Source organism: Podarcis cretensis (assembly GCF_951804945.1).
Source record: "Podarcis cretensis genome assembly, chromosome: 2".
Lineage (NCBI taxonomy): Eukaryota > Metazoa > Chordata > Lepidosauria > Squamata > Lacertidae > Podarcis > Podarcis cretensis.
This window is the reverse complement of record NC_137171.1, coordinates 2,536,070-2,556,078: the sequence shown is the minus strand read 5'-3', so window position 1 is coordinate 2,556,078 and position 20,009 is coordinate 2,536,070. Positions and strand designations below refer to the sequence as shown.

The 20,009-nt window shown below is 46.5% G+C and overlaps 1 protein-coding gene and 1 pseudogene across 3 annotated transcripts in view; both read right to left on the bottom strand.

Moving 5' to 3' along the window:
• The window catches only part of PPP1R1A (protein phosphatase 1 regulatory inhibitor subunit 1A), an 80,687-nt gene extending 61,510 nt beyond the window's left edge, over positions 1-19,177 (bottom strand). Inside the window, exon 1 of one of the 2 annotated variants that reach the window (XM_079967880.1) lies at positions 18,997-19,177. In XM_079967880.1, the coding sequence (XP_079824006.1) occupies positions 18,997-19,077 (81 nt within the window). In that variant the 5' untranslated portion in view covers positions 19,078-19,177. The remainder of the gene's footprint in view (positions 1-18,996) is intronic. The other variant, XM_079967879.1, reaches the window with a different exon arrangement.
• Positions 6,142-6,620, bottom strand: LOC307209791 (histone H2A.Z pseudogene; annotated as a pseudogene). Its single transcript has one exon. The product of its transcript is annotated as a histone H2A.Z pseudogene (transcript).
• Positions 19,178-20,009: the final 832 nt, after the last annotated feature.

Below are 20,009 nucleotides of genomic sequence, written 5' to 3'. Positions count from 1 at the left end.
TAAATGTAAAAATAAAATAGAAGTAGAAATATTGATTTCAGGGCATACAAAGCAGCCCTTCAAGTCCAAACCAGCATCTCAATGAAGTCAGCAGCCACAAGCCACACCCCTTGAAGCCTCCCTCCCACCTCTTTAAAAAGCACCCTGTGCACGTCATGGACAGCTCCATCGCCTTTGCATAAGAATCAACTGGGATCCTGCAAACGTAACAGCCTGGTGGTCCCTGTCCTCCTTACTTAGCGGAGAATCCACACATCCCCCCCCCCCGGCCAACTGCCACCTCGAAAGCTGCAGAGCTTGGCAGGAGAGGCAGCAACAGCTGGACCTCAGGTCCATTTAGTCTGGCTGCAGCCGCACATAAATTAGAGCAGGAAAGAGAGGGAGGCGACACAGCCAAGCACTTTCCCCGCACTCACCAGTGAAGGTTTTCCTCCTGACACTCATGTCCAAACCAAACTGCTTGCAGGCAGCGATGGACAGCGCTGATTTCAGAAGAGGGCTAAAAGTGGTCTGTGATGGAAGCATTGTTGCTCCTGCAGCGTACTTGCACCTCTGTGTCATCTCAGATAAATAGGGGTTTTTGCACCTCCTCAAGAACAAAGCTGTTTGACCAGAAGTGAGAATGGGATAGAAGAAATAAGCCTATGTGCCACATATGCGCCACAGGCAACCATTCCTCTGTGGCACCATTTCCCATCTCTCTGAAATAACTCTGCTGTTCCTGGCCTGTAACTGTTATGAGGTGTCATGCAGGCACTTACAAAGGAACAATCTATACAGCTGTTGGCTGCTGGAGATAGTTTGAGAGCAAGGAAAGGATGGGGTCTGGGCAAGGTGGCTTATGAAGGGAAATAAAAGACATTTAAAAGGCTGCAAGTGGACGCTAGACTTTTAAGGCAAGTAGGGTACCAAATTCAGGGTAGGTTCATGTGAGTGGCATGAATTGCAATGAGGTCATTCACACACAGCCTGCATTTCAAGGTGTGCTGTTCACTTCAGAGATGTCTTCACCTGGCATGCAAGGTCTTTTTGATTTCCCTGCCCCTGCCACCCCCAACCCACACTCTCCCATTCATGAAGATGTTGACTGCTCATGTGCACTCATCTGCCCATGCATTGGGACTGTACAGTTATCTTCGCATTACACACCACCCAGTTTTCTAGCAAGAATGAAATTATAGGGCAGAATCATGACAAATAGCAGTATTTGCAGACAAACTACAGGACTGACATGGATTGTAGCTAATGTTGTGTGAATGTAGCTTCAGAAATGAGTGGGGGTGAGTGCTTTAGATGTGGAGCAAGCAGTAATGTAAGCATGCCCTCAGTCCCCGCCCCCACCTGCCTGCCTTCTTATTTACAACCTGCGCAGGGGATAGCCTTGGCTGTCAATATTCTCCCTGCTTAGCCTCAGTGTTGCCCTTAGAGAAAACTAGGAGGGAGGGGGAGGGAAATTAGAATTAGCTGGCTGTCATTGGCTGCAGCTCTGCCTCCCATTGGTCTTCCTGCCTTCCACCCAATGGACACCTGCCACCATTGGAGGCTGCTCTGCAACCCTCCTGGTCCCCAATGGCACAATGGGTCAGTGTGCCTGGCTGTTAACCAGAAGGTTGGTGCTAACCCAGGGGTGGTTGTGGGCAGGATTCCTGCATTGCCAGAGGTTGGACCAGATAACTCTTGGAATCCCTTCCAACTGTACAATTCTATGGTCCCACACTATCAGCAGGGCACACCCTTTGCATGCAGGAGCTCCCGGCTCAGTCAGACTAATGGTACAAAAAGCAGCGGCTCCAGCTTCTCATGAGAGCCCCTGCCTAACAGAAGAGCTACAGCACTTTTCTATCAAGAGTTGCCTGCTGGTAGTGGGTGGAGCCACAGTGAGTGGCAGGCAGGATGCTCCTCCCCTCCCCGCATTCTCTTTTTGCCACTCCACCCTGTATTTCCCCCCTCCCGGCCCCCCATGTGAAATCCAGCCACAGGCTGCTCACTCTTGTGCTAGGAGGTCCCTTCTGCTTTGAGATGCCAGGGACTGAACCTGGGGCATCCTGCAGATAGAGCACATATTCTGGAACCCCGCTATGGCCTCTGCCCGGTAGGAATTGAGGGGAGTGTTTATATGCGTGTGGCTGCATATTTATGTCAGTAGATCTGAGCAGGGGAGAAAAATATAGTGGCAAGGGAGGTTATCAGTTCCGTTGATTAAAAGGATGTCATATCTGTCAAAAGCTGCTGCCCTAGGGTAGTGCCAGTCTCCTCCAATGTGGTACCCTCCTGTCGATGGACTATTGCAGCTCCCATCAGCCCTATCATCAGAGATGGTGGGAGGAGGTGTTGGACTGTGTCTGGAGGACCACAGGGTCAAGGAAGGCCTCTTTAACATCGAGCCCAGTGATGTTTACTCTGGCTGGCAGCAGCTCTCCAAGGTCTCCACAGAGAGGCCTTCTCTCAGCCCTTTTGCTCCAAACTCTTTTAAGTTGGAGATGCCAAGGATGGAACCTGGACCTTTACGCATGCATTGCAAAAGCAAACCATCTACTACCACTGAGCGGAGGGGACCGGAAGGGTTAGAAAGTGCAAGGAAATCTGAACTACTGAAATCACCAGGCATAGGGCAGCATACCAATTCACACAAACAAAAAGCAGGCAGGGGAAAGCAATCACTTAATTCCCAGACAAAAAGCTGTGAAAGAACTCCCAAGTATGCTCTGATATGAAGTAACAAAAGGCTCCTGTGAGCTCAGTGTTTCTCCTGCCCGCCCACCAAATAACAGAGGCTGCCTGCTGCTTCTCTGCATGATGCAGGCCTCTGGCAATGTCTCCATCCAATCAGCTTCCGCTGGGAAGGGAAATTCTATTGTGCCTCTTTCCAATGGCAGTGGCTGCATCCTGTCATTACTCCTGATAATAGACGCACAGCAGCATTCACCCCTCCCCATCCACACAGGGCAGGCTACCTCTGCATCTCTGCACAGCTGTTCTAGACTAGCCTCCTTACAGTCAAGAATCACATGCAGAACAGAAACAAAGGACAGAGCAGGCTCCTCTGACAGCAGGGAAATGATTGCTACGGACTAAAAAATAATAATAACAATAACAACACTTTCCTGGTGTAAATGAAATGTGCCTACCATTTTTAAAATTTGGGGTGGGGGAGGAGTGTTGCTTCAGCTGCCAGACGTTTGGGAAGAAAACAGACTTTTTTGTCCAAACTGGCACATTACTTTAATTGTGTAAGAAGCCACTGCAGCTATGGGGTTTTTTGTTCTTTGTTTAATTACAGGCATGGGGTAGGCAGCATAGATCAGGACTCCATCATGGGCAGAAGGGATGTTCCATCCTTTTCTCTCCATGTGGGATCATAATTGTGATCGCATACACAGTGGGTGGATGCTTCCATACAACTTTGATGGAGTCACATGGGAGAATCCTGTAGGAAAATTAAAAGAGGAAGGCATATCTTAAAGACATTAATACTTACCAGAAAGCTGGTGAGACTGGGAGGTGCAGGGGGTGTTATGGATATATTTAGATGTCTACTTCTAGAAATCCAATCAAAATTATTTCCACAAAAAAAATTGAACACACGCAGCTATGGCTTAGAAAATAACTCTTGAGGGTCTGCCATGAAGATTCATGTGAAGAGGGAAACATTTTACTGTGATTGCACCTGGAGTTGGAAGGGTTAAACCTCTTCTCCCCATGTGCAGCAGTCCTGATGTGTAAAAGAAGAGTAAGTCATCCCAGTAAAAGGTAAAAGGTAAAGGGACTCCTGGCCGTTAGGTCCAGTCGCAGACGACTCTGGGGTTGCGGCGCTCATCTCGCTTTACTGGCCGAGGGAGCCGGCGTTCAGCTTCCGGGTCCTGTGGCCAGCATGACAAAGCCACTTCTGGCAAACCAGAGCAGCACACGGAAATTCCGTTTACCTTCCCGCCAGAGCGGTACCTATTTCTCTACTTGCACTTTGACATGCTTTCGAGCTACTAGGTTGGTGGGAACAGGGACCGAGCAACGGGAGGTCATCCTATTGCGGAGATTCGAACTGCCAACCTTCTGATCGGCAAGCCCTAGGCTCAGTGGTTTAGACCACACTGCCACCTGTGCCCCACATCCCTGTGCCCACAATTAAATAAAGATTGAAGGGGTGGGGGAGAAATTGATGCATGGCACATTGTACAATTAAATTAACACCTAGCTTGGCCGAAAGCAGGCTTTCCCAAATAATTCTAATTCTGAGGCGAGTGGGAATTTCTCCATTCCTGGTGCCTAGAATTCTATTAAAAACCTTTTTAAAGACATGTGCATTGCCAGACCTGTGAGGACAAGGTGTACAGGAGATAGTGCAAGGTTCCATAATGGAAGGGAAATGGGGGAGGGGATTGTGGCCCAGATGCCAGGATTTAATTTATTTCTTGGGGAGGGCATTAAAGGTGCCAGACCCAAACTTCTGAAGGTGGCCAGTTCTTATTAAGTGTAATAAGTCCTGCTGAATCAGGCCAGTGGCCCATTTAGACCAACATCCTGCCCTCCAACCAAATGCCTCTCTGGAGGCGGCAAGCAGAGCACAAAAGCCCCTCTCCCCTCTTGGCATTTCCAGCAATGGCTATTCAGAAAAGCGCACTGCCTCCAACAGCACCGAAAGCCAGACTTTGAGATCACACAGTCTCAGATAGGAGGGTGGCTTCTCCTTATGGCAAAGGACTCTGCACATGTTCAGGCGCACCCTTCTTCTTCCAGCCCTTTGTCCTTTGCCAGAAGAATAGTTTGATCTGAAAACGGGTTCTGGGACTGGTCCTTCTCCATTGTCCTTTACTCTTTCAGAAGGAAAATAAATAATACCCCCCCCCCACACACACAAAGCAAACTGCTCGTAGCATCATGTAACAAAACAACAACCAAAAAGAAGCCACCGGCAGAAGTCTCCTGAGTGCAGCAGGAGAAGGATGAGCTCAGCTGTTTTGCAGCACATTCCTCAGGAGACATTCAGATGCCCTTCCGCACACAGCAAGATGCAGAGCAAACAACAAGGCACCAGGCAAGGCAGAGGAGCCTGCCAGGTGGCTGGGACTCTCTCCCCTGGCTCCTGCTGGTGAGGGCAACCCCACCACACCTGGCCGGCGCTGAGACTAATTGGAGAAGGAGGGCGAGCAAACAGTGTGTGTGTGTGTGTGTGCGCGCACACACACACACACACACACACGCATTAAAGCAGATGTGATGTTGCTCCCCACAGTATTAGTCCTCAACTTCACTGCTTTCTCTTCCTCCCTCCGTGCTCCCCCATCCTGCCTCTCAACAGCTCTGCCATTTTAAAAGACAAGCGGGCATGTGGCTCAAAGAGAACTTCGTTTGCTATCTGAATAGGACAGCAGCTGGGTTAGTTGTTTTTGAGGCTGGAGTAGGTACAGGGAACATGCAATTCTCCAGCAGGGATGTCAGAGAATTCTGATGAAAAATGGAAAAAGGGAGCGGAAATTGCTGCAGTTTGTGGTTACAAAAGCAGTCAAGTGCATATGATTGGTATTCATAGAACACAGAGTTTAAAGGGACCCAAATTGTCATCTAGTCTAGCCATCTAGTCCATTCACTCACTTGCTCTGTTCAAGTCTGTAAATTCTATATCAATTCATTTTCACATTGTTTTGATATTTATGTTAAAATTTATATACCACTTTTCTTCCATGGAGCTCAAGGTGGTGTACATGGTTCTTTTCCCAATTTCATCCTTACAACAACCCTGTGAGGTACCTTAGGCTGAGAGATGGTGACTGGCCCAAGGTCAACCAGTGAGTTTCATGGCCAAGTGGGGATTCAAACTCTGGTCTTCCAGGTCCTAGCCCCACACTCCAACCATTGCACCACACACACCATCCCAAGCTGGTAGCCATCATTGCAGCTGGTGGTAGCTAATTCCATCAGCTTAATTTTGTGCTGATGATCTACATATGGCAGGTGTCTTACTTTGGCTTTGAAACATAGCCAGCTGCCTTACTGGAAAAGCTCATGTCACCATTCTGCAATTTTAAACAAATAGGAAACATCACAGGCTGCTGCTTTTGGGTGGGAGAATCAGACCCAAGAAACAAAATTAAGGCTTCAGGGCAGCAAAACTCCAGAATTGACAAACCACCTCCAGTGGCTGTACTACTCTAGCTCCCATCCTGTCTTTCCATTGAGAGATTTGTGGATATGTGGAATTGCACCTGCACCAGTAGTGGTTGCTTTGATTAGGGAATCCAACTCTTCACCACTTCTTATTGCAAGCTGCAAGTGACAGGGAGTGATTCATTTCACCTTCAAGTCTTTGGATGCATTGCCTGCTAGTTCAAGAACCTCATCTGTGCGGTACCCCAAGAGAGCAGCACTAAACACAGCAGCTATAGCTCCCACACGTCCAGTCCTTGATTTCAGAATGTACCACGTGGTAGTCCTTGATTTCAGATGCCGCTGAATATGGCCCACCAGAAACTGTAAGCCAGCCCCTTGTAAATGGGACACAGACTTGGTCTTAGTCTTGCTGGAGTCTTTCCCAGGTTTGCTACCAGCCATTTCAAACGAGGCCAGCTTCTCCTCCTGGAAGGTGCTGCACAAACATTAAAGAATGCTTGATGGATGCCTTTCCCCCAATTATTTTGCGGTGGCTCCAATTCAAAATCAAGGGAACAGCATCCAGAAGGTGACAGGTTAGTCACCTATGGCATAGACCACATGGAGCTACAGACACTGAGGGTCTGACTCAGTGTAAGCAGAGGCAGATCTAGGGCAGCGTGACCGGATCCGCCACATTGGGTGCTGAGCCAAGGGGATGCCACAGGGTGTTGCTATGATGACATAGTGAATTGAGCAGAACAGAAGGCAGAGGTGGGTGGGTGGGTGTGCTGAATTTTGGCCTTGCTCAGGGCGCTGCTAAAATTTGTAATGGTGTAAGGCAGCATTCAGTGGTCCTTATGCCATTTGCAACAGTGTGTCTTAGCTGGCATCTTGTAAACAAACTGCAGAAAAGAGGACAATTTAGGGAAGCAGGAATTGAGCTTGTCAGGTAGACGAGGTGGTCAAAAGGCTGGGAGAACAATGCAGTCTGTTCAAGCCATACTGAACATCCTACTTTATAATTTTTTTCTATACTTATCTGTGGTTGAATGAACAGCTTTAAAAAAATTAAGAACAAAGGTAACAAGATTTATTTAAAAACCAAGTGGCTGTCATTCATTCCAGCTTTTTTGCATTCAGTTTCCAGAGCAAAGGGGAGGTGCAGAGGCAGATTTACTTCTTACTAACCAATTGGGTATAATGCTGCCTTCACTTGCCAAAAAAAAAAAAAAAGTTTCATAAAAACTAGAAAGTTGCTTGGCATAAAAGAAAAGCAGTGATGGCTGAACATTCAGGGAACCGACTCAAAAAGTCCCAGGGAGGGTAGGAGCTCCCCGCTCCTTGCTGCAGCCCTAGATCTGAGGTTCAGCACATACTGAAGATCCCAGAGGCAGATAAGGTGTATCTTTTCTTCTGACTAGCTTCATATGCAGCCAAAGAAAGATGAAGATAAGCAGCTTCCGCCATCTTAGGTCAGTGCTCTCATCATGTTTGTCTTGTCATGTTAGCTTTTCCTCAATTTGTGCCTTGCTACATTGACTAATGCTGCCACCTCCATTGTTAGTTCTGGGCACTTACGTGCTTCATCATAAATAAGCACATTCTCTTTGACAGGGACACACAGGCCGTCGGTTCAAACGGCCTGGGGAAGAGGTGCATTTCTAACTCTCCTCACCCCTTCCCCAGATTGGTCAATATGTTTACAACTCTTTCCACTGCATCCCTGTGCCCTTTTTCATTCTCAGGATATTGCACAGCCCTGAAATATGATCTCTCCTGCTATTCTGGACCCAAGGAAAGAGTTGCCAGCAATTTCGCAACAGTTGGCTTTCCACGTCTTGGAAGCTCGATCGCTCCCTTTCTCCACTAATGTACTTGCCCAAAGTGCATCTGGTTTCCTAGAGGGCATAAACAATGTATTCTATGTTAAGGGGTGTGTGCACGTTTTAGACAAAATTAGCAAAAATTATGGACTGAATAAAGCTTGTTTAACAGGGAAGGGCATTTACCCACAGAAAACCTATTCAACTGCCCTCCCATCTATTCAGATGAAGAAGCATCATAACTATCAGCCAATTGCTAATTTCCCTTTTTGAGCAAGAGGTTTGAGTGGTCATGCAACTCTAGACAACACTAGAGATCCATTTCAATCTTATTTTTGTCCTGGAAAGGGCCTTGTGCACCCGAATAGATGGCCTATTTTGGGAAAAGGACATGGAGAGTCTGGCCCTGCCAATTCTCCAGGATCTCTCAGAAGCATCCACCTTGGCTTGCTGTCTAGGGATCAGGCACACCATGCACCATTGGTTTTGTTCCTGCCTGGGTGTCCAGAACGTGGTGCCAGGAGACTATGTTCTGCCCCATAGACCTTGTGCAATGATGTTTGGCAGAGTTTTCTTTTGTTTCCCATGCTGTTCAACATCAAAATAATATCTGAGTGAGGAGGTCAGGTGGGAGCTTAGGAATGAGGTATCAGTGAGCAAACACTCAGATCTCTTTTGTCACTTCATCCAATTCAGGTGAGGCAGAACATGTGTCATATCAGCACCTGGGAACAGTAATTAAGTGGACAAGGCTTGACAATCTTAAGCTGAATCCAGACAAGGTGGAGGAAGTCTGAAAAGTGGTGTTTAGTCTGTTTTAGATGGCACTGCACTCCCTGTAAAGCAGGGTTGGGGGACCTGTGGCCTTCCAGATGTTGTTGGACTCCCTGGCCATCCTATCATCAATGACCATATGTGGACACCATGTGGAGAGTCACAGGCTACTTGACAGCAAGGATGAGGAACCTGTGACCTTTCAAGTTGTTATTGGACTCCAAGTCCTTTCATGCCCTGTGGTTGTGGATGATGGGAACTATAGTTAAACAACACCTGGAGAGTCCTTTACCATCACACCAGATTTGGAGTGGACACTCCTTAAAAGAGAGGACCATCCTCTGTAAAGCAGGGCACATGGTAGCCGTGCTATTTTGGATGCCAGGCAATGAATATTTTTTATTTACCTAAACCTATGAATCATCTTCTGCTTTTAGGGTTTAATTGCTGCTGATCTCTTCCCTCTGCTTCTAGTTTTGTATTGATGTTTTGTATTATTTTATTCTATAATTGTAAGCCTCCCTCAGTATCCAAAGGGAACTGAATAATGAGATTTTTAAAAAATAAACAGGTGCCAACTATGAGTCAATTCACGCATTATATTTAGGCCATTTGAAGCCAGCATTATACATTTCTGCATGCGCATGTGGGGCAGGAGGTGTTCATCTGCTTGATCAAACCAACGTACCGCATGACAGTAGTTAATAGGTCTGAACTGCAGCTGCTTATGCAAATCACAATATCATCACAGTTGGTATAGCTATGTGAGCTACCAGCTCACATGTTTGGTTGCCAGTATGAATGGGTGGGTCTCATGAATATAAAAGAGGGTGTAAGAACTTGTGGTGTGTTCTGTGACTCAGATTTTGATGAACAGCGAGGGGATAGAATGAGGATGATTTGAAAACCCCAGTATTTGAGGAATGGACTTCAGCAATTATGGGGAGCCTATGGGGCTCTAGATGCTGTTGGGACTACAAATTCCATCATCCTTGACTGTTGGCCATGCTGTATGGGGTCAGTAGGAACTGGAGTCCAATAACATCAGGAGTGGGGCAAATGGGTCAGATGTAGAGTGACTTTGGCTCCCTAAAAAAAATTGAGGATCAGACCTATAGTGCCAGGATTCATCTTCTATCAAAGTATAGATTGAATATAAGTTCTTGAACAGGCAGAATGAGGTAGAACAGGAGGGACTTCAGATCAGTGGTAGAACACATGTTTTGCATACATAAAGGCCCAGTTTGAATCCCTGGAATCTCCAGCTAAATTTATCATGTTGCATGTGATGGGAAAGGCTTTCACTGCCTGAGACGCTGGAGAGTCACTGGCAGATTAGATATAGTGAGCTAGACAGACACAGGGTTGTCACCAGCATTAGTCCTACTCAGAGTAGACCCATTTAAACTAATGGACCTATACTAGTCATGTCTATTAATTTCAGTGGGTCTACTCTGAATAGGACTAGCATTGAATACAACCCAAATACTCTATGCTGCTTCCCGTTGGGGAACTGCTGGGGAACATTTTCCCCTCAAGGTCTTAAAGTGACAGACTTGGCCAAATTTGGGCACTCATCAGAGGTTCTGCTTGCTTATGGCTCCAATACTGTCACAAAGCTACAACCTCCCTGACTGTGGCTGTTAGACTTGCTTGGTGATAAATTTATGACGCTCAAAGCATGGTCTTCTGTTGGTGGGACTAGTCAGTTGATTCCTGCCCAGACACCTTCTACTCTGGTGCCTGAAATCAAGACAATACATGGTTCTCCATTAAAAAGAAAAGAAAGATGAAAAAGCAATGATGAAAAACAGCTCAATTCCAGGAAAAAGACAGCCAACACTTGTGGTATGCAGACACCAGATCAATAAATCAACGGACAAGCAGCAGACACAAAGTGAGGGTTGGCCGTCATTTGTGGGATCTGGATAACCAGTGCTTGAATTAAGGAAGAAAGTAGGAGCTTAATTTTATTTTTTTTAAAATAATATTTTATTGAAATTTTTAAATACCAATGCAAAATTAGTAAACAATGTAACATATTTCATAAGATAGTTTCATAACTTCTTTGGACTCCCTCACGTCTCCCACTCCCACTTACATCATTAAAAAATTTTGCCAGCAATTTATCAACTTGTTTGCGTTCTTATGTCCCGCTCGTTTAAATATAATTAATAATTCTCCAAAAAAATTATATTTTCCTCAATCTCACTTATCATCCTAATTCCAACTATTTTAGTGGTGCTCAATTGTTTGTGATCTAGCATCCTTATTAACATTCAACCAAATTACAATATTTTTGTAGGTAAATCTTGAATTTCTTCCAATCTTCTTCAACCCTCTCCTCTTCCAGGTCTCGGATTCTGCCGGTCATCTCAGCCAGTTCCATATAGTCTATCAGTTGCATCTGCCATTCTTCCAGTGTGGGTAGATCTTGGGTTTTCCAATATTTAGCGATGAGTACCCTTGCTGCCGTTGTTGCATACAAGAAAAAAGTTCTGTCCTTCTTTATCACCCTCTGGCCGACAATACCCAGAAGAAAGGCCTCTGGTTTCTTAAGGAAGGTATACTTAAATACCTTTTTCAACTCATTATATATCATTTCCCAGAAAGCCTTCACTTTAGGGCACGTCCACCAGAGGTGAAAGAATGTTCCTTCATTTTCTTTACATTTCCAACATTTATTATCAGACAGGTGGTATATTTTGGCAAGTTTAACTGGGGTCATGTACCATCTATATATCATTTTCATTACATTTTCCTTCAAAGCATTACATGCAGTGAAGTTCAACCCAATGGTCCACAACCTTTCCCAGTCCTCAAACATAATGTTGCGCCCAATATCCTGTGCCCACTTTATCATAGCCGATTTAACCGTTTCGTCTTGTGTGTTCCATTTTAACAGCAAGTTATACATTCTTGAAAGTACCTTAGTCTTAGGTTCTAACAGTTCTGTTTCCAATTTCGATTTCTCCACCTGGAACCCTAACTTTTTGTCATTTTTAAAAACTTCTTTAATCTGAGCGTAGTGTAACCAGTCTCACACTTTATCCTTTAATTTCTCCAAACTCTGCAATTTCCAATTGTCTCAGAAAGTAGGAGCTTAATTAAATCTACAAATCTGGCCTACAGACTCCATCTGATTTTAGCACAATCACATCTCCCCCTAAAAAACAGTTAAGGGGTCGTATCAGGAAAGGTAAAGTGTCCATGCTTCCTTCCCTTGAAACGCAAGTACTGTGGAGAACTATGGCCCACACAGCCCCTCTCTCCATCTGCAGTTTCCTTTGAGCAGGAGAGAGAGCCATCTCTTTTTTCTATCAAAGGCCACATACTCTCAGGGGTAATTTCCTGAATGCAGTGTGCTAACTGTGGCAGAGCCACAGTCAATGGATCTGGATTAACTACTCTGGATCAGAGACCCTCCTCTAACTACTCTGGAATAAGGGGCCACTCTGCTTCAGTTTTTAACTATGGCTATCTCCTCAAGCCTTACAGCCAAGAAATGAGTATGTTTTTATTAGTTAGTTAGTTAGTTAGTTAGTTAGTTAGTTATTAAATTTGTATATTGCCCTTCATCCGTAGATTTCAGGGCAGTTCACAACATAAAATTACAATATAAAAACCAAAATGCATAATAAAAATAAGGACAAAAACCAAGCAATAATCTCTGCTCCCCCAGCTGACTTGCAGTGATACCTATAAGCATACATACTTACATATATATAAAACAAAACACTGTCCCTTCCAGTTGTTCTGAAACTACACAGAAAGCAATTGAAGGGAGAGGCACTTCAAAACCTGGTGTGTGTGTGTGTGTGTGTTAAACCACAGAGCCTAGAACTTGCTGATCAGAAGGTTGGTGGTTCAAATCCCCATGTTCAAATCCAGGGAGTGAGCTCCCGTTGCTCGGTCCCTGCTCCTGCCAACCTAGCAGTTCAAAAGCATGTCAGAGTGCAAGTAGATAAATAGGTACCGCTCCGGCGGGAAGGTAAACGGCATTTCCGTGCGCTGCTCTGATTTACCAGAAGTGGCTTAGTCATGCTGGCCACATGACCCGGAAGCTGTACGCCGGCTCCCTCGGCCAATAAAGCGAGATGAGCGCTGCAACCCCAGAGTCAGTCATGACCGGACCTAATGGTCAGGGGTCCCTTTACCTTTAAAAGGCAGGAAGGAACTCTTTAGGGAATGGAATGATGGTGAAGCTTCAAGAAGCACTAGCGGTCACCTACAAGGAGAATGGGAAGCTGCAGGTGACCCACCTGCACCTTTGAGAGGTCTGGCACTTCCTTATGCACCATCATTACAGCCAGCATTTGGACAGATCTCTCTGCTACCCACTTCGGGGGTCCAAAAGCAGTTTGAAAATTTCACCATACCTACTTCATCCTATTTTCTGATTTGCTTGCATCTATAAATTGTTTTGCTTTTAAATAATTTCATAATCCTTTCTACTTGAACTGAAAGGAAATCAGGTGGATAAAAATCAATGTTTTTTTTAAAATGTATATTAAAAAATTGGATTTTTTAAATTTAAATTGGATTTTTAAAATAAAATGCTTTTGGAGAAAAATTCTTTCTAAAGATAGTTTTCTATTTAAGTTACATTATAGTCATCAGGAGTGAGTCATCAGGAAATAAGGATTTGTTTTAAGTTTTTCATGTGTGCTAAAACTCAATCTAAGGGTGTTATGTACTGAGTTGAATAGGATCCAAAATGCAGCAGTCTGATTGGTCCTAGAACAATAGGATCCAGAATGCAGCAGTCTGATTGGTCCACAGGAGCCACCCAATCCAGCTCCAGGTGGAAGTGAATCCACAACCTGATTGGCCTACAGGTGAATCACGTGGGGCCCATTGTGTAAATAATGTATTTAAAGCAGACATTCTGGGGGGAAATTGCATTCCTCCTCACCACTATGAGCTGAATAAAGAGCATGAAATCCACTCTCGACTCCGAGTATATTTCAAAGGGGTTAAAAAAAATAGTTTAACCACATCAGTTAACAAACATGGATACATATGCTATAATGTTATTGTTTTATTTAAATAAATTGTTTAAATTGTTATTAAGGAAATTATTATTTTGCTCCTTCCAATAAAGTACAGTGGAAAAGTAGTTCAAATATAAACAGTTAACTTATTAAACCTCACGATAATTCCATAATTATCTGTCAATGTATTTCTAATAGCATAACCAAATCCGTAATTTTTTATATAACTGTAAAAACTACTCTGAAAATTTATTATTCCAAAAATTAAACCTTCATCTTGTTGTAAATATTAAGATTATACCAGCAAGAATAAGTCTTTCTGTAAAAAAAAGAATTAAATCAAGTCTTACTGACTAGTGATTTAAATTGTGATTTAAATCTATTTGATTTAAATCAAATCTACCCTGAAGGAAATTGGTTTAGATGAAAAGCTGTCTGCTTCCCATTGGAGAGAAGGCAAGCTTTACTGGGGGTGAGGGAGAATGTCCATGTTTTTTGGTAGCATTTATAATAAAGCACCTGTGAATTCAACTAAACCAGCTGGAACTGTCCCTGTGACTCTCTGGTCCATTAAATCTCTGTGGGCTGATTCATACATTCACACTTGCTATCACTTGATGACTGCAGAACTGCATGCAGATGAGCCACCTCAAGCCTTTCCAATGAGAGTCCATTCACAGACCCACTTGTGAGTCACCAAGAGATGGGAAAGCAAGTGATGTACATAGATAACGTGAACCAGACCATACATTTCCAGCAAATGCTCCCAGAACATCATCAAAAGCTTAAAAAGCAGGCTGGCAGCAAAGTCCTTGTCAGAGAAGAATGTCTCCTTACATTTCCAGTGTAATCTGTGATTAGGTAACTGCAGGTTATGGGAGGTGAACAGTCACGATGACCTGGCAGGTCAGGGACTGGGGCTAGCTGTCATGCCAAATGGGGCAGAGCAGAAGCCATCAAAGCACCAACAATCAGGCTTTCCACAGGCAAGGAAGGTGGGGAGGAAAGGGAGCCCAGGATGGGAAGCACTGAGTGGACATGAAGCTGCCTTTGACCAAGCCAGGACCTTCAAGCTGCTCAGTAGTGTCTACTCTGTTTGATAGTGGAACTCCACAATGTCTTCCCCATCCTGGCTTCCATCATCCTTGTACTGAGATACCAGAGGCTGAACCTAGGACAGTGGTAGGAAACCGCTTCCATAATCTCCCAACCACTGGCCACGCTGTCTGGGACTGATGGGAGTTGGAGTCCTAGAGCATCTGAAGGGCACCTAGGACCTTGTGCATTCCCTCCAAGTGTTCCAATTTTCTAGGGACAGTCCCCGAATTACAAAAGCCACCCCGGCTTCTGATTTGATCCCAAAATGTCCCTATTTCCGCTGCCAGTGCTGAGCTTGGGGAGGAGAATAAGCTGACGCTTTTCCCGAGTGACAGCAGTGGTGGCTGTGAGGGAGCATCCCTTGGCCTCTCCATGGCCACTGCTGCCTGCCTTCTCTCTGGGAAGGAGAGGGTGCCGCCGCCAAGACCCAGCCCCACAAGAAGCACCATCTGAGGGGAAGGCAGCGGGCAGGACCCTCCAAGTTGTGTGCATCCACATCTAATCTTACCCCTTTCTAAAAATTTCTTTCTTTCTGTAACTCTATCAAAGAATAAAATTAATTCAGGATGAAGGGGTTTTCTCAGGGCAGTGGAGGGCGTGTGTGCTGTGTCCCACTGCTGCAGTGGTGGGGGCACTCACCCTTCTTCTGATAGGAAATGCAGGGGGGGGGAATAGGGGGCTGAGGAGGGGGAGTTCAGTGTGTGTGAGAAATGTCCCTATTTTCCTCTGAGAAATGTTGGAGGGTATGCTTCTACATGCAAAGAAAGCTCTGTCAGTGGGTGCTGGGCCTTTTTCATTGAATAGAATCTACCTGGGTCTTGCTCTAGGGAGAATGTACTTAAGCGTTCATGATAGATCAGGCTCTAGTTCTAGCAGCACTGACTTCCTGAAGACAAAAAAAGGGATCCAGGGCATTTGCTCTTTCTTTGTGCTAAAGGTGCAGGATCATCTGCTCAGCTTCTTCTTCTGAGAACCCTCCTTAAATGGCATCTTTTCCTAAGGAGGCAAAACTAATAAGATCACTACTTTTCCAAAGCTGACAAAGCATTGCAAGGAAGCTGATGGGGGGGGGGGAGTGGGATAACTCGTGTGTTGTCTTCATTTTGGACATCGCAACATAAGCCTAGGCAGTTCAGCTAGGTTGTACCCCCAGTCAAATTCTGTGTGCTCCTCTTCTCGTTGTGGGCAATCTGTGGCCCTGCAAATGTTGTTGGACTCCACTTGGCATCAACCAGCATGGCCAAGGATAGGAACTAGAGTCCAACAACATCTGGAAAGCCACAGCTTCCCCACTTCTCCATTACATGGTACAGGGATGGCCCAAACCCTGTTTGCACAATCATGGGGATGAACAAGTGTCTCCCTCAAGAGCTTGTTTTGCTTGATCTCTTTTGCTTGATCCATGCATGTGAATAGAACCCACTTATGGCTTACCACTTCTTTCTAGCCTTAAAATGACTGCTCTTCTTCAGCTTCTTTCCCCCTCCTCTTCCCTTCCCTTGTGTGTCTTTGGAAGCCTGACGGCAGTGCCACCACCCTCTCTTTTTGATTGATACAAGCCACTTTGTGAGAGAGTATATCTCTGAAAAGCTACATAAAACATAGTACCGGTAAATTGTACATATAGACTTCCAGTATTGGGAAGCAGGTCCCATACAAGAGAATTAACAGCAGCAGGGAAATTTTGTTCAACCCAAGGGAAGACTTCCTTTAGGGGCAACCCTTCAGAGGCCCCATGGCAATGGTGGGTGTGGCCAGAGGCAAAACAAAGGCAGAGCAATGGATTTGACTTTTAACAAGAAGATAGGTTACATCCATGCAGAAGTCAGAGGTTTATACACATCCACTTCTTTCCTCCTTCTATCCAGCCAAGGACATCACCACAGTTCAATGATGTGCTTTAGTACTAGAAGAGAGCATGAAACAGGCCTGTTAGGGGATGTCATTTGGGGCTTTATAGAAAGACAGAGGCCTGGAGGGTGGCATTTCCCCCCAGGGCCAGGGTTCTTCAACCCGGTATGTATGAAGCATATTGCATTTGACTAACTTGACCTCATCCCCTCTCAGGCCATTTCCCCTTAAAGGTGTGGGTGGGGACTAGGTGTGGGTGGGGAAATAAGATTGTGCTCCACCTAGCATAGGGAGGAATTGGAACCTGTGGCCTCCAGATGTTGATGTGCTACAACTCCCATTAGGCCCATCAAATGTGGCCAACAGTCAGGGATTATGGGAGTTGTAGTCCAACAACCTCTTAGAGAACCACAGAATTCAGATCCCTGATCTAGAGGATCCCCCCCCCCCCGGCCATCCCATTATCCTGGATTTCTGAAGTCCCAGGAAGTCACCTGTAATGCTTACTGGGTTGGGTCAGCCATGCTTTCTCTGCACAATACAAGCTCCCTCTCCAAATACAACTCATACATGCTATAGGTCAGTTGATCTTGCACCTCCAAACAACCCAAACACAACTACAGAATACATCCTGCAGTTCTTTATGCCTAACATTTGGTACCAACAGGGTGCTAGGTGCTGCACAGAATGCAGAAGTGACATATCCTAAAGGGCTTCCAATGGTGGAGAAGGTTACCAACTGATTGGGAAAAGGCCACTGTGGCCTGCCTCTGGCTTTTTAACAGCCACTTCACCTGCAGACATCAGCAGCTGGTGATTTTAACAGCATGGAGATGAACATCAACACTTGATATGTCTTCATAGCAAGCGGCTCAAAAAAGTGCATTAGCAGAGGGTCAGTTAATATACGTGAGAGAGAGAGAGAGAGAGAGAGAGAGAGAGAGAAAACCCTAGGCCAGGCACAAGAGAGCACCAGGTTCCCGAGCACTTTTAATAGTAGTGGTCACATCCACACCATACATTTAAATCACTCTTATTCCACTTTAACCATCAACTCTTATAGTCAGAGGTGCCCTGCCATCCTTTGCACTGTTGTAAAATCTCCCCATTTATTTCCCATTACACAATACCTCCCAGAGCAAGAGTGTCCGGATCCCAACCCTCCACTGCAATCTCTCATAATTTAATTCAAACAGCGAGCCCCGCTTTTCATCACCCTCCCAATAAAATGGCACAGCAGCCACCCACGGACAATCCTTTCAGCCTGCAACCTCACCGCCACAGGAGAGCCAACCTATAACTAACTAGCCTCCAGCTACACAGCAGATGTGACCACAGTTCAAGAGTGCCCATTGACAAAGCATCCCTGATATCTAAGAGAAATCAGAAGAAATATTAAAAGCGACGGGAGTTATTTGGCGGACATAATAAGCCTAGAAAGATGGTATTGTTACAGATGTAAGTTAGCACCCAATAAGCATGTGCTACACAACTCCCTATAACCCCCTGGCATTTCAGTGCAAACCTGAGAACAGGACAACCCCAGCGCTTGCACTTTCACCCCAAACCACCCCTCAGAACCAAGCACTCCACATTGGGGGCAGCACCTTGCAACACCCCAGATTTCCCTGCCACAGCCCCAATTCCTTAAAGTGACCTACATATGACTGAAAGCCCAGTGACGAAAATGACAAACACCACACCCACAAGCTACATTCCCGCCCCTTCCCCAGTGCTCAACCACGACCCACCCCACTCCAGAGCTTGGAGAAGTCCCACAGAGCTCACCACCCAGATCCCAGAACACGTCCCATTGCGATGCCACAAGATATGCCAACTTTACATCTGTGGAGTTACATCTTCCTCGGAGGAGGAAGAGGATGCTCAACCCTCACAGTAAACCCAATTCATGACCTCCAGAAGAGGCTCCTCTTGAGAGAAGGGTTCGGGGTGGGGTGGGGACACATACAGGAGAAACCTGCCCGACTGCGTCCCCGTTCCTTAGCACATGCGGTGCCAAGGAAAACGCCACCGGGACATCGCAGTTTCCCAAACGAGAGCTGCCAGGGCTGAAAACCCGACCGAGGACACAGGCTCAAACCAGAGGGGAGCCCCTATGGAGAGAGGAAAGCATTCTGCATATGCTCAGAGACGCTCCAAAAGCCACTTCAGTGCATCCTACTGGATGGGGAGGAGCGGCGATCGGGAGCCACACGGTGACTTCGAAACGGCGCTTAAGAATGGGACGCCCACATAACCCAGACAAAGAGGTCCCGGGGCGAAGCTGTAACTCCAGATCTCAGCGAGGGAGGGAGAGAAAAGAGAACAGCTAAGCCAGCTGCCCGCCTGGCCAGCTCCTGGCCACCCACCTGCTCCGCCGCCTCCGGGTCCAGATGCGGCTCCAGCAGCGGGACCGTGAACTGGATCTTGCGGGGACTGTTGGGCTCCATGCCGGCTTCTCCTCCGGTCCCGCGGTCCCCTCTGCCGCCGCCGCCGCCGCCGCCGCCACCTCCTCCTCTCGGGCTCCGTCCCGGCTGCGCGCGCCCCCCGCTCTCGTGCCCACCCAGGGCGCGCTCCTCGCGCCGCGATTGGCTGCTCGGCCCGAGGGGCCTCCCCCGACACGCACACGCGCGCGAAGGCTGCCCGGAGAGATGCTCGCCCGGAGACGCAGACGCGCCTCTAAGCAGCCCTTGCCTTCGCCACGGGATCGAGCAGGTCTCTTGCCGAACAAAGCAGGAATTTCGGGACGAGATTTCCCGCCCCCGCGTCCCACTTGCATTGATCTGCCTGGCTCCACCCTCTAATCAGGCCCGAGCGACCTGGCTGCATCCCGGACTAGGATCTCTTTGGGCCAAGCCACTCCCTCCGCCTACTTCTCCGTCCCACCCCCAAATCGAGGATCATCCCCTTGACCCGGCAAAAACTCGCCCGGCTGGAGCTTGGCCTTGGCTCCACCCACTGTCCGGTGGTTGTTTTGAAAGTGGACCTGGGACATGATTGGGAGCAGGGGTGCCAACTTGAATAAAATATGGGGGGGCAGGTAAGCTCTGCCCTACATAATCGATCACATGACAGGGTGCACACGCACCCTTTGAATGACAATGCCCATAAACTGTGTGCGGGGGAGACCCCTAGACTCCTAGGAGATGGCTCCTATGATTCGGAATACTGTAACTGCTAAGAGATGCAGAGATAGACAACATGAATATAGCCTGAAGCGCCCCGAGCCTCCATGCGGGTGTGCACAATTCAAAGAGATTATGGAAGAGCATAGAGAGTGAATTTATTTATTTATCAGATTTTTAGCCAGCCCTGCATCATGTAGCCCCAAAGTGGGTTACAATCCAATAGTTAGAATATAAAACAATTTCAGTAACATTAA